Source organism: Aspergillus bombycis (genome assembly GCF_001792695.1).
Source record: "Aspergillus bombycis strain NRRL26010 chromosome Unknown contig00015, whole genome shotgun sequence".
In the NCBI taxonomy this organism is placed as follows: domain Eukaryota; kingdom Fungi; phylum Ascomycota; class Eurotiomycetes; order Eurotiales; family Aspergillaceae; genus Aspergillus; species Aspergillus bombycis.
The window spans coordinates 375,462-389,165 of NW_019170017.1; the positions used below are offsets into that span (position 1 = coordinate 375,462).

Below are 13,704 nucleotides of genomic sequence, written 5' to 3' on the forward strand. Positions count from 1 at the left end.
CCTTCAGTGAAACATGGTGTGAATCGGCAACGTTCAATGGTCATTGCGTTATTCAACAATTACAGCCCTCGCTGTGCAAGTCCCTCTTTCCCTTTTGAGGAACCGCGACAATGCGCGAAGTTACTGTAAGGCAGTATTTGCTTGCAGTCTACATGCCGTGGGTAGTGCTAATTGATTTCGTCAAAGTCCCTCCTTTTAAACTCTAGATCGGGTTCAATCATGCGTCTGCGCCCGATCTATCCGTCTCTGCCGCGATGCGCTCGCATCCCTAATTCCCTGCGCTCTTTCTCCCACGATTCTACCTCGGCCCCTACTCTAAATGGAACTTATCCACTTGGAAACCGCGCGGTGTCTCGTGGAGGTTTCAGTTCACAGTCTGCTTCCAGCGAGCATGGCCTTCTCCTTCCCTCATCATCTACAGCGTCATTCTCTACCAGCTCACGACTCTCGGACCCTGGTGACTGGGAAGATAACGCGAATCTCTCAATAGATGCATTCTCGGAGCTCCCTTCCAAGGACTTTGGTGTCAACCAACACATGGTTATCAACCAAGAGTTTAAAGAAGCCTTACGTCAAATCCTTTGGCAATTCCGAGCACCAATCCGATATGCATTCGCCTATGGTTCGGGCGTCTTCACACAGTCCGGCAGTGCTCCTGGCTCCGGCCAGTGTCACCCGTCTGCCCCGGCTGCGATCAAGAACATGCAACAAGGTCAGGGTAAGATGATTGATTTTATCTTTGGAGTGTCATACTCCCAACACTGGCATTCATTAAACCTCCATCAACATCGTGACCACTACTCTGGACTGGGTTCTTTAGGGTCTTACGCTGTCGCTCAAACGCAAGATAGGTTCGGCGCCGGTGTTTACTTCAACCCATACATCACCGTTAACGGAACGTTGATCAAATATGGCGTTGTCAATCTCGACACGTTGTGCCGTGATCTCAGCCAATGGGACACACTATACCTCGCTGGGCGGCTACAGAAGCCGGTTAAGATTCTCCGTGACCATCCGAAGGTCCGGCTAGCAAACCAGATGAACCTGCTGTCTGCCGTCCGGGTAGCATTGCTGCTCCTGCCAGCTGAGTTTACGGAATTCCAACTCTACAGCACCATTGCAGGAATGAGCTATATGGGAGATCTGCGCATGGCCTTGCCGGCAGAGGATCCTCGTAAGGTTAGAAACATTGTTTCAGGTCAGATGGCGAACTTCCGGCGGCTCTATGCACCGCTCATTGAAACCCTACCGAATGTCACCTTCAACGACACACGGTGCACCGAAGGCGATTGGATCGATGATCCCGATGCCAATGTGAAGCTAACCCAAGATATGGACCCAGTAAAACGTGGTAATATGGTCCGCCGTCTGCCGGAGTCATTCCGAGCGAAGCTGTACTTCCAGTATCAAACCCGCTTTCAAATACCTCGTGGGGACTTCAACAAAATGATGAAGGAAAGCAATGATGCCGACCAGGCATTGGTCCGGCGGAGACAAGGCGGTCCCTTCGAGCAGCGCATCGCAAGCGACGATAGCCTGAAGCAGGAAGTTCAAGCTTCTATCACCAAGACCATCCGCTGGCCCAGCACTATCCAGTCGGCCAAAGGTCTGGTCACCTCCGGAATTGGCAGGACCTGGCGCTACCTGCGAGAAAAGCAAAATAAGTACAAGACTTCAGGCAAACATGCCAGCCCTCCGAGCGAGGTGTCGGTAGAGAAAGCGCCAAAGCAGGAATAGATAATATCATTAGTGTCATAGCTATGACTGAAGCATGGCTTGCCAATAGGCAGCCCTAGACATCATAGAAGGCATCTCAAGGCGTTGTGTTGGTTTGACATATGTGCTTGATTTTTTCCATCCTTTCAAGCTCCCTTTCCCCTTTGCCGCTTTTGGCTCAGCAACCGTACGGATAACTGGAACAAGAAACATCACAATGTACATAGATGAATACGATAGGATAGACTAGCTCAGACAGTTATATAGAGCAGTACGGCCCCGACAAATCCAAGGCATTTGCTACTACTTTTCTCCTCCTCCTACTGCCAGGCCAAGGCGAAAAGCGCCAAAGTGTAGCCCTCCAGGTACATATAATTGGTGGTAAAATCGTCTTCAATTTTCAGGCAAACATGAACAACAGCAGTCATTCATGCAGCGTACTAATGATCTGCAGAACGCTTCGAAGCGAATCGGTTGCCGGGGGCAGAGTCTACTCCTATAATCACATCGGAGGATATACCTCACCTAGATATCATGCACCATGTCCATACTAAGCTGCTGCAACTGCAAATTGCCAAATGCATCTAGGGAAGACAGTTCCTACGTCGCGAAGAGGGGCTCTCTAGAAGACATACGAACAAACCCTTCCGATCAGTTGATCCAAAATACTGTTGACTAGCTTTTTAAGCGACACCATACCCAAGACAAGTTCTCGGCTCTTGCTCAAATTGTTTTGGATATAATGCAAGTTTGTCGATCTCTGCCTAACACGGCCCTTGGCCCGAGTGGGTAATGCGCACATGAGGTATGCAAGGCTGCCGGGGATTCACTCCCCTTGACTATTCTGGATGTAAAGTCGACAGATAAACGCTCTCTGCTGATCTTTCTTGTTGTCTGTTCGCTTAATTTCCGGCACATGTGCACAATAATAAATGGGGGTTTATAGGCATTCAGCGATGCATGTGGAACGGTCCCGGGTTGGCAGAACTGTTTCAGGCATAAAACTAGTATATCGTAGTGCCGAAGAACCAACAGCCGATCCCAAGTCCTTCGGTAATTAAGAATCGATGGTCCGTTGTAAATGAGGTTTGGTTGCGGTAGATCAATGGTTATATTAAGCAGTACAAGATCCCTCGGGATCTTTCTGACTATCAATTTACCAAAGTACTTTTAAAGAACCACCTTTTTTTTTCAGTCTCTTCGGCCTCAATGAAGATCACATCAACCATTCCCGCTGTCCTCCTGGGACTAGTACCGCTGAGTGCAGCCGTATCAGTCTCAGGCTCAGCTGAGGGTTTCGCTGCCGGGGTGACAGGCGGTGGCGACGCAGAAGCACAGATTCCCAGCGATATCGATGAGCTGAAGGAATGGCTTACCGATGATACCCCACGAGTGATTGTTCTTGACAAGGAATATGACTTTACCGAGTCCGAGGGCACGACCAGTGGAACGGTTTGTGCTTCCTGGGGAACCGGGGATGGCTGTCAGAAGATTATCCAGGATGACTGCGGAGATTCGCCTTCTTCGCAAGCAACTTGGTACACTGCTGGGACCACGGGGATTGATGTTGCATCGAACAAGACAATCCTCGGTGACGGAGACAAGGGCGTTATGAAAGGCAAAGGGTTGAGATTCAGAGACGGCGTGTCGAACATCATCGTACAAAACATTGAGATTTCCGACTTGAATCCGGAGTATGTCTGGGGTGGTGACGCCATCTATTTCGATGGATCTGACCTAATCTGGATTGATCATGTCACGGTATGTCCCTTTTGAACAGATGAAAAAGTGCAGTTCGTTGATAGATATCATAGACGGCTCGCACCGGACGGCAACATTACACCTTCGGATTCGAGACCAACACCCGTATCACTCTCTCAAACAACTTCATCAACGGTGAAACTACGTACTCCACAGGCTGCGACGGGTACACCTACTGGACCTTTGAGATGGTGGGCGAAGCAGACCAGATTACTATGCAGAACTGCCATATCTACATGACCGCCGGCCGCAGCCCAGCCTTGAGTGGAGGTACTCTCTTGCATGCCGTAAACAACGTCTGGGAGAAGAACAACGGCCATGCACTGGAGGGCGGCGAGGCAGCTGCCAGGGGAATCTTCGAGGGAAATGCTTGGGTGGATGTGTCCACGATTGTTGGAGACTATGCCGGCCGACTGTTCAACACACCGGATTCGTCGTCTGCTGCCGACTGCGAATCGGCTCTTGGTCGTGCGTGCGAAGTGAATGTCGTTTCCGACTCGGGCAGTCTTACCTCTTACACTGATACCTCCTTCTTCTCGGACTTCTCAGGGCTTACTATTGCGCCTGCCACCTCTGCCAGTGAGGCTCAGTCTAATGTCCCGAACAACGCGGGCATGGGCAAGCTTTGAATTTCTTTCGGGGGCGGTTCTATTTGTACAATTCTCTAATTTCCCCCCCTCGATTTGTAAAGGTGCCTTCCGAGTGATGGTCTTTTATGCTAGATGCATTCGGCTGTATACGAGTCTCGTCAAGTTATATATTTGTGCCTGTGAGCTTCAAGTTGAGGTCATTCGTTTCCCTTTAATGAATAAAGTGAGTGTGAATGGTAAAGTTCGTCTATTATTAGATTATCTGCATAAATATAAATGAAGAGCAGCCTGGTCAAGTATGTATGATAATTATTCAGTCCTAGATACTAAGTCTTTGCCGAACCTGACCTATAAGATAAAAGATATACACCCCGGAATATCCTGAAAGAATAATTTCGAAAAAGGCAAGCTATAGCTTCTCTGGAAAACAAATGTCATGTACCTTTACGTATATAGCTCATTGGCACTATAAATGCAAAACTTGTATGTAGCAGAGGTCAGTAGTACATTCCATTGACTGCCGAAGGGATTTAAGCTACCGTTCCTGAGGAGTCACACTTCCGAGACCGGTCCCGCCTCTAATCTTCCCCGCCACTTAAAGCCCCCCCCCCCACCAATCTTTCTTCGGTTTGCAAGGAATCTCTTCACTTCAGCAATATCATACCAAAATGGCTGCGAGACAATCACCGTTCGATCTCTCTAAATGCGCGCGCAAGAATATCTTGCAATTGCAGCCCTATCGCTGTGCGAGAGAGTGTGTTTGCCCTCCAGATTCCCGCATCAGCGCCCGAGAAACTAATGAGTCAGTGACTACAAAGATGACGGAACGAATGTCCTGCTCGATGCCAACGAAAACGCCTACGGTCCCGGTCTTGCCCTGAACTCGGAGGGCGCTCTGCAAGAATCTACAGTCAATGGAGGTTCGACTGGCTCCTCGAAGCCAGACATCGATTTTTTGGGATTGAACCGCTATCCCGACCCGTGAGTGATTCACCTATACTTTAGTCCCTAACAAGTCTAAGCTGACTCGGATTGATGAATTACTAGACATCAGATTGAGTTGAAGCAACTTTTCTGCAAGCTCCGCAATACCCGTATCCACAGCCAAAAAGACTTGATCCCCGAGAACCTTTTCGTTGGAGTCGGCTCCGACGAAGCCATCGATGCTCTGTTGAGGTGTTTCTGCGTGCCGGGAAAGGACAAGATCCTTACTTGCCCCCCTACCTATGGCATGTATGGTGTTAGTGCGCAGGTCAATGATGTAGATATTGTGAAGGTGCCTCTGGATGTCGAGAATGGCTTCCAACTGCAGCCGGACAAGATCCTCGAGGCTCTCTCTGCAGATGACTCGATCAAGATGGTGTACATCTGCTCACCGGGTAACCCCACTGCCAACTTGATCCGTAAGTCCGACATTCAGAAGGTGCTGGAGCATCCCACATGGAATGGTGTGGTTGTAGTGGATGAGGCATATATCGACTTTGCGCCTGAAGGTTCCAGTCTCGCCGAGTGGGTCAACGATTGGCCCAACCTGGTGGTTATGCAGACTTTGAGCAAGGCTTTTGGTCTGGCTGGTATTCGACTAGGAGTTGCGTTCAGCAGCCCTGCCATTGCCCGTCTGTTGAACAGCCTGAAGGCCCCCTATAACATCTCAAGCCCAACTAGTGCACTTGCTATGGCCGCTCTGTCACCTAACAACATGGCTGTCATGAAGAAATACCGGGAGCAGATTATTGCTCAGCGCGAACGCCTGCTACAGGAACTGCCTAAGATCCCAGGAGTGGGTCGCTTCCTTGGTGGACAAGAGTCGAACTTCCTCTTAGTTGAACTCCTAGATAAGCCTGCCGGTGAAGGCGGAAAGCCCAGCAACAAGATTGCCTTGGCTGCGTACGAAGCTATGGCGGAAAAACGCGGCGTGGTGGTACGGTTCCGTGGAAAGGAGCTTGGATGTGAAGGTTGCCTGCGGGTTACAGTAGGAACAGAGGAAGAAGTCACTAGGTTCCTGCAGGAATTGCGGGTCGTCCTGGACGGTCTTCTCAGGGGAGCGGATGTCCAGTCGTCGAGAGGATAAGCGCATCAGAACTGGAACCAGCCATATTATTTTCTTTTCTCAAGATTAATTACTTTTCAGGATAGACTTCCTTAGCCTTTTACATTATCTTTGCAATATAGAACGGAGATTTCGTCTTAATATTAAAGCCCGTTAGTATTTTCCTTATCTTCATTTTCCGACCGGGAGAGACAGGCAAATACGTAAGAGGCGCGAATGGGACCATCACCAGAAGGTTACTATCCATGTATACTCGGTACAAGTCGTATGGAATAGGGGGTACATATCGTACGGGGTCGTGATAAGAAGTCTGGAGGATACGTTTGCTACTGGTCAAAGTAGTAACCGTAGCATGTATGTATGTATGTATGTTCTGTATACCAATTAACACTTACGATGGTATGGCGAGTTCATGTGTTGTGGGTTTAGGAGAGAAAGATCAATGTCACAAGACCGCCACGTGGACCAGGCACAGCTGACGTGACTTGTGTCTGTCGTACGGATTCTCCTACCGAATGGTAACTTCAACCATCGAAGAATGGATACTACCCTAACACTTTACAATGCAATCTGGTTGCACGAGTCATGTCCATCTTATGTAGGAGATTGATCGGGTCACTTGTCAACTACCAATGGAATTCTTCCAAATTCCTCCCAACTATCTGATAAGGTAACAGCATGGATTATCTCCTACGCTCTGTCTCCCTATTCGTCGCTAATAATCCGCAGCATTGATCATATACGAGCTCACGCTCTCGACAGGGTTCGTACCTTGAAAGGCGGATGATAACCGGCCCAAGCTCGAATCTCCTTCTCGAGTCCAAGAATCACAAGCAATGCTTCATTTCGCCATCGCCATCGGGCGGAAGCCAATAAACTTACTCCGCAAACAGCTCCTGGAGCGGCTAAGTCCCCTACTCTATCGCCTCTCTCTGGCTGGTCCAATACCATCTCGTGCTGACCTGCCCAGCTCCTCCGTCCTCGAATCCTGCTCTTCGAACCAAACGGAGGGCCGATAAATGGCGCTTCCCGACGCCCACTGCCACCGTTTGGTCTTATCTCTTGAATCCATGGTTATCGGTTGGCCGCCATGACCCTTGGCCTCGAGGTGGGTGTGATTTTTATCATCACGATTATCAACATATTTGTTTTTATTATTAAATAGCCATTGATGGGTTGCTTTTTGGCCGGGGTGTCCCCCTTCCGTTTGCATATGGATGCTTTCCTTTGATCTAACCAACCATCTCTGTCTCTCTGACTTTGTGACATACTGTCCTTGAGTTAATATATTTCACAACTTCTACCGAAACGGCGGTGAAATCCTTCCTTTTCTTTTCCCTGTAATATTAATCTTATTTCGCTTTGGGGTACGTAAGAGCAAAGGCTCTATACTTATCTACCAGGTGAACCTCCTGTCTACCTCCCTTTGTCCCTCGTTTTCCCGATTGCCCTCATTTGCTCTTTCGTCAACGACCAGAATCTATACGAAGTAGGGGCTCCTCCACCCGGGACGCCACCAGATCAACATCACTTTCCCTCCCACCGTTACCACCCATTTAACGCCGGTTCCACCCGCTATTCTTGCCCGCAAGATCGTCGCCTCTTATATTCCCCGGTTTTCCTTACGTTATACCTCCTTTCCCCACACTGAGGAAATACTCTAATCTGGGGAAACGCACGTGCATGCTCAGAGTGGTTCGTCATGAGCAATGTGAGTGCAAGCAAAGGCACTACGTTGTTGAACTTACTCCAGGGACTCATCCACGGTGCGTTATTATTTGATAACTTGGGCTGTGCTCGCCTGTTTCCAACTGGCCCCTCTGCGGAGGTGGTTCAGCGGCCATGACTGTACTGGACACCCGCGGTCTATACCCGGAAATCCCTCCGAATGCTCGAACGAAGGCCGACGATAATCCAACGCTCTTGGTGAGCTGGTGGGCCACCGGTTTCTCCCTGGCCATCATTGTGGTTCGAGTCTGTGGTCGCTATGTCCGTATTGAGCGCTTCTTTCGGGAGGATAAGGTGATGATGCTTGCCATTATCCCCCTGTTGATCCGCATGGCCCTTGTGCATGTTATTCTCATCTGGGGAACCAATAATACGAAGACAGGGGGGTTGACGGCAGAGGAGATTCAACATCGGATCGTTGGAAGCAAGTTGGTTCTGGTCTCTCGAATTTGCTATGCTATCTTGTAAGGCTACTGCTTCGAAGCATTTGTTCTAAGATAAAACATGCCGGCTGACTGTTTTGACTACAACAAGCATCTGGACTGCCAAATTTACCGTATGTGAATTTCTCAAGCGGGTTTCGGAGATGATATGGCGCCGGTCTCTCCGGATATTTCTCCAGTTTATCTATTATTTCTTGGGATCGACTCTGATTGCCGTGGTCCTCGCAACCCTGACTGAATGCCAGCCTTTCAGCCACTACTGGCAGGTGGTTCCGGACCCTGGCCCTCAGTGTCGCTCTGGCTATGCGAACCTGATTACAATGGGAGTATGCGACGTGATTACGGATCTTCTTCTTGTGGCCTTTCCTATCCCTCTGATTATGATGACTCACATGTCTGCGAAACGCAAAGCCTCGCTCGTTATTCTTTTCGCCTTATCCTTGATTCTCGTCGGCATTACTTGCTACCGCGTACCCTCCGTGATTAGCCACAAAGGATCCCAGCAATACCGATCTCTTCTGGCATCTCTAGAGATCCTCGCTGCCACGGCGGTTTCTAATGCCATAGTCATTGGGTCCTTTGTGCGAGACAAAGGCGTCAAGAAAGCCAAGTTCAAAAAGGCCTTAGGATCTGCCTCCGTCAGCGAGAGCATGGATCACAGCTCGGTTCGTCGTACAACTATCACACACCACCACTGGGGCAGTGACTCCGACTTGGCAGGCGATCTGGGCATCCGTCTGCACCCTGAGCTGGTTTCTTCTGACCACAAGCTGCCTCGGCCAGCCCCCGTGGTTGCCCCCTGCGAGCCTTTTACAGCCCGTACGGGTACACTGGACCCAAACTGGTCTTTCAACCGCCATACATCTGCTATCGAGGACGATCGATCTTCTACGACGGGCAGTCTTGACATCAAAGTGAGTCCACACGAGTATCTTCCAACCAATCAAACGTTGCGCAAAGCGTCGGGCGACTCCGTCCCGAGCTCACCCGGCCGAGTCTCTATGTTCGACGTCGGCGGTCTCCTGGATCCATCGCCGGGGAGCAGTCCCCCTCCAACATCACATATGCAGTACCGAATGCCTCCTCCCGGGCAAACGACGCATACACGCAGTGGAAGCACAACATTCCTTCAAGACGTTGGCGGTCTACTCTCCACTCCGACCTTAAGGGCTGCTCCGAACGCGTCCCCGAACTTTTCACGACCTGGCGGTCTTCGTAGTAACTCGTATGGCCGCCGACGAGGGTCCAGCGTGCATTTCAGTGATACGCCGGAGTCACCGGCTCCACCGTATCGATCCCAATCCGATGTAACTGCCCCAATTCCTGAAGGAAGTGATGATGTCGAACTTCAGGATGTTGGGGGATTACTATCAAAACATTCATGAATAATGACGGTATATAATAAACGGTAGTTTGATGTATAAATAGGCTTCCTTCGCTTTTTCTTAGGGGTCTATTCTCCCCACGTTTTTTGACCTCTTTTTTCCCTTTCTGTTGTTCAATATGGGTTATGTGTACTGGATAAGTGTCGGAATTAGCGATGGCGTTGATATTGGTTGGATATCTTGGTCTACATGTATATGTCTATAGTTGCCATTGGATTGAGTTAATTATATCTTAATGTGACCCGTCTCATCCTCTACTTGGGAAAGAGGCGTGACTATTGATGACCACTGGAAATCTCATGACCATTGCATTTTTCAGTAATCTATCAAGAAAATTGTACAATATAGTCGGGGTTTTTGCGATTAGTAAAAATTCAAAGGAATCAACCAGAACCATGACAGTACACTCCAGCCATGAATCATTCGTTTCGCCCTTACGCCATGCTGCCCATAATGCCTGCAATTGGACTTTCGTTTGATTTTTCTTTTTCGTCCCGTGATTTGCCCACTCCTCTGGTTTTCTTTCTCCTTTCTTCTTTGAGATCTCATCCACTCGATTATATGTTCACTTCGAGGGTGAGACACGGCGTAGGCCATCGTGCAGGAGAAAACCGCGCCCCAGCAAGGGTGCCCCGGAACCTCTTGGCGAACTTGACATGTTCTTTTGGCATCTTTGAATGGAAAAAAGCGCGATTAACTCCCCCCAAGCAAACAGCCGTCCGTTCATATAGCATAACCATACAAGCCATACTCGTCAAGATCGCGATTAAATAACCCAACGGTAACTGGCATAACGACCGGCCGTTTCACTCTTGCGAATAATCTTCACGACCTGACCTCTGCGCAGGCCCAGGTATCTCGCCACGGGGTCCGACACCTGGATACGGGGCAACTGAGATTCCTTCAGACGATAGCGCTGCAGCAACCGGGACTTCTCCTCCGGGCTCAGCAGAACGTGCTTCGGGACCAGTTCGTGCCGGGTGATGTTAACCAGCAGATCCTGCTCCTGGAAATGCTCGCAGATACGGCCGGGGACACCGCTCAGCAGACGCACGGCGGACGGGGAGATCGGGGTCTGGGTGATGAACACGCCGGTGTGGAAGTTGTTCTCGTCGACGAAATGGTTGAGGCGCGCACTTGCTTGGTACCGACGCCGGTCGAGTCGGGGCAGAATTCAACGTAGATGGTTCCGCAGTCGGGCTGGGGGTCCGGGTTGGAGTTGGTCTTGAGGGCCGTGTATTTGAGTTGCATGGCCTCCGTGGGGCGAGCTTGGATTTTCATCTTGTTGCGGCTGCACAAAAGTTACGCCGAATTGTTAGCGGCCTGTTTCCTTGGGAGGTTGCAAACGTGCATGTTGTCTGGGGTCGCATACTCTGGGTATCCGAGGGGATCGGAGTATTTATGTTTGAATTCTTCGAGCGATATTTGCACTTCTTCTTCGGTGACTTCGTAGCCCTGTCCGAAAATGGCTTGTCAGCATACATTGTGCAACAGACGCCGTGAGTGTAGCTAATTGCTCCCCTCCGTCAGCAGCACGTACCCGATCCTGAAGCATTTCGAATACCGTCCTCCATGTGCGCCAAAGTCTGGTCATCTCGCGGTCGGCATCGACGGAGCCAGAAGAGTAGTCCTCGTCCATGGTGAAAAATGAGGCGCACCTGCGCTACGACACAAAACCAAAGTGAAAAAAAAAAGAGAAGTGTCGGTAAAGAGTTAATTTAGAGAGATCAATGACCAACTCTGAGCCCAATGTGAGCCGTGGGATGGGACAACAAAAAGTTGGCTGGAGTTGCAGCGTTGCGAAAAGCGATAGAGGGAGGTTCTCGAAAAATCGGCGGAACAGCGCTAAGCGGCAACGGTTAAGCGCCGCCAACAACGTATTAACCCCAAAGGAAAAGGCCAGACCGAGAAAATGAGCACGAGTTTCTGCCCCATTCCTTTTTCCTCTTCTCTCAACGTTCCCCTTTGGTTTCCCCTCATTTCACGCTCTTTTGGGGTCCCTCCTAGAGATTGATTTCGGTCAATCTATTTGCATTGTCAAGTGTTTACCCCCCTATTTGCAAATTCCCCGACAAGATGGCCGCTGAAGCCAAATCGGCTCCTGCCACGGAGCAGAAGGTGAAGCCTACCAAGCCCAGTGAGGAGGCGTTCAAGGCCGACCTCGCGCAGGCTGAGAAGGAGCATGCTGCGGTCCAGGAGAAGCTGGTATGTGACAGTTTCTTATGTCATTTTGCGTTCTTTGGGAGTCTCAATGGTTGTCGTATACAACGCACAAACTACATTGTGCCCTTTTCCTACTCGGCTCCCACCGACCATTTATGATCCGCCATACGTTTTGTCGAGATCTTTTCTACACCGTTCCCGCATTCCATTGACGTAACAAGACACTAACTTCATGAAGAACCAAGTCAAGGCCAAGATCGAGACCGCCAAGCCCAACAACAAGGACTCGCCCGCGGCCAAGAGACAGCAGGAACTCCGTGCTGAGCTCTCCTCCATCCGTCAGAAGCAGTCGGGATTCAAGGCGTCTAGGTCCAGCACTCAGGAGAAGATCAATGCCCTGGACAGCACGCTCAAGGCCCGCATTGCGGAGCAGAACAACTCCAAGACTCGCATGTCGTTCAAGAGCGTTGAGGAGATTGATCGCGAGATCGCGCGCCTCGAGAAGCAGGTTGACTCTGGTACCATGCGCTTGGTCGATGAGAAGAAGAACCTTGCCGACATCTCCAGCCTGCGCAAGCAGCGTAAGAACTTCGCCGGCCTGGACGAGGCCCAGAAGGTTATCAACGACATCAAGGCTCAGATCGCCACCCTCAAGAAGACCCTTGACAACCCTGAGGCCAAGGCCCTGAGCGACAAGTACGCCGAGATCCAGAAGGAGTTGGATGCCATCAAGGCCGAGCAGGATGGCGCTTTCAAGAACCTCAACGCCCTGCGGGATGAGCGCACCAAGCTCCACGGTGAGCAGCAGCAGAAGTGGACTGCTATGCGTGAGATCAAGGACACCTACTACAAGGCCCGCAAAGCCTACAAGGAGTACGAGGATGAGGCCTGGAGAGTCCGCCGGGAGAAGCAGAAGGCCCAGCGGGACGCCTTCGAGCGCGAGAAGAAGAAGAAGGTTGCCGACAAGAAGCTCGAGGAGGCCTCTCGCCTGGCTTACACCGACGAGATCCTTACCGCTCAGGGTCTTATCCGCCACTTCAACCCCGCCTACGACTTCGCTGCTCTGGGCCTGGATGACAAGAAGGACCAGTCCTCTCAGTTCCGTGCTGAGATTGGCCGTACCATCGATGACTCCGGCATGAAGGGCATGAAGGTCCTGAAGAAGGAGGAGGACGACTACTTCGTCGGCACTGGTGGCAAGAAGGGTAAGAAGGGCAAGAAGAGCAACGCCAACGGCAGCCCCGCTCCCGCCGAGAAGTTCAACCTCAACGTTGGTATCATCGAGGAGTTCGCCCAGGTCAAGATCGACCCCCCTATGAACCAGACCGATGTCCCCGCCGTTGTCGAGAAGCTGGCCGCTAAGATCACCGAGTGGAAGAAGAACCAGGCTTCGAAGACCGAGGAGGTATGTACCGGCTCTACTTTGATTCCCACTCGTATGAGCTACCGTGACTAATTATTTCCATAGAACATCAAGAAGGCCCAGGAGGAAATTGCCCGCTTGGAGGAGGAGGCCGCTCAGGCGGACGACCGTGCGACTGACGCCGCCAAGAAGCCCGCTATCATCAACAGCGGTGTTAACGGCAAGGTCTCGGCCGAGGCCGAGCTGAAGCAGGAGAAGGACGCTGCCGCCGATGTGTCTGACGAGCTGCAGAAGGCCTCCCTCGAGGAGACGGCCTAAGCGATGCGCCTCGGATAGATTTATGCAACTTTGCATGTTCTTGCATCAGCGAATTGACGCTTTAGACCCCAAGCGGAGATTTAGCATTTACATTTCATTTGTTTTTGGTTAGTTCTGTGCATCTTATCGATAACTCTTTGCTTTTGCAGATCCTCCCTTATTCTTTTTCTCTGTGTGGGAATCTTGC

At 50.6% G+C, this 13,704-nt stretch overlaps 6 protein-coding genes across 6 annotated transcripts; 5 read left to right on the plus strand and 1 right to left on the minus strand.

Moving 5' to 3' along the window:
- Positions 1-219: 219 nt before the first annotated feature.
- Positions 220-1,737, plus strand: ABOM_002510 (phosphatidate cytidylyltransferase; the record flags this gene model as incomplete). Its single annotated transcript, XM_022529640.1, has 1 exon — positions 220-1,737. One exon carries the CDS (start codon positions 220-222, stop codon positions 1,735-1,737), a length of 1,518 nt encoding a protein of 505 aa, XP_022392278.1.
- Positions 1,738-2,925: 1,188 nt separating this feature from the next.
- ABOM_002511 (polysaccharide lyase family 1 protein) lies at positions 2,926-4,106 on the plus strand (the record flags this gene model as incomplete). The annotated part of the gene is made up of 2 exons (XM_022529641.1): positions 2,926-3,477; positions 3,531-4,106. The coding sequence occupies 2 exons, from the start codon at positions 2,926-2,928 to the stop codon at positions 4,104-4,106; spliced, it is 1,128 nt and encodes a 375-aa protein (XP_022392277.1).
- A 629-nt stretch (positions 4,107-4,735) lies between these two features.
- On the plus strand, positions 4,736-6,138 carry ABOM_002512 (histidinol-phosphate transaminase; the record flags this gene model as incomplete). Its single annotated transcript, XM_022529642.1, has 3 exons — positions 4,736-4,821; positions 4,875-5,048; positions 5,115-6,138. 3 exons carry the CDS (start codon positions 4,736-4,738, stop codon positions 6,136-6,138), a joined length of 1,284 nt encoding a protein of 427 aa, XP_022392302.1.
- A 1,821-nt stretch (positions 6,139-7,959) lies between these two features.
- ABOM_002513 (putative integral membrane protein Pth11-like) lies at positions 7,960-9,673 on the plus strand (the record flags this gene model as incomplete). The annotated part of the gene is made up of 2 exons (XM_022529643.1): positions 7,960-8,309; positions 8,380-9,673. 2 exons carry the CDS (start codon positions 7,960-7,962, stop codon positions 9,671-9,673), a joined length of 1,644 nt encoding a protein of 547 aa, XP_022392301.1.
- Positions 9,674-10,439: 766 nt separating this feature from the next.
- Positions 10,440-11,312, minus strand: ABOM_002514 (DNA-directed RNA polymerase core subunit RPB5; the record flags this gene model as incomplete). Its single annotated transcript, XM_022529644.1, has 4 exons — positions 10,440-10,748; positions 10,811-10,964; positions 11,046-11,128; positions 11,214-11,312. 4 exons carry the CDS (start codon positions 11,310-11,312, stop codon positions 10,440-10,442), a joined length of 645 nt encoding a protein of 214 aa, XP_022392276.1.
- A 437-nt stretch (positions 11,313-11,749) lies between these two features.
- bfr1 (putative nuclear segregation protein (Bfr1)) lies at positions 11,750-13,517 on the plus strand (the record flags this gene model as incomplete). Its single annotated transcript, XM_022529645.1, has 3 exons — positions 11,750-11,878; positions 12,075-13,241; positions 13,305-13,517. 3 exons carry the CDS (start codon positions 11,750-11,752, stop codon positions 13,515-13,517), a joined length of 1,509 nt encoding a protein of 502 aa, XP_022392275.1.
- Between the last annotated feature and the right edge of the window lie 187 nt (positions 13,518-13,704).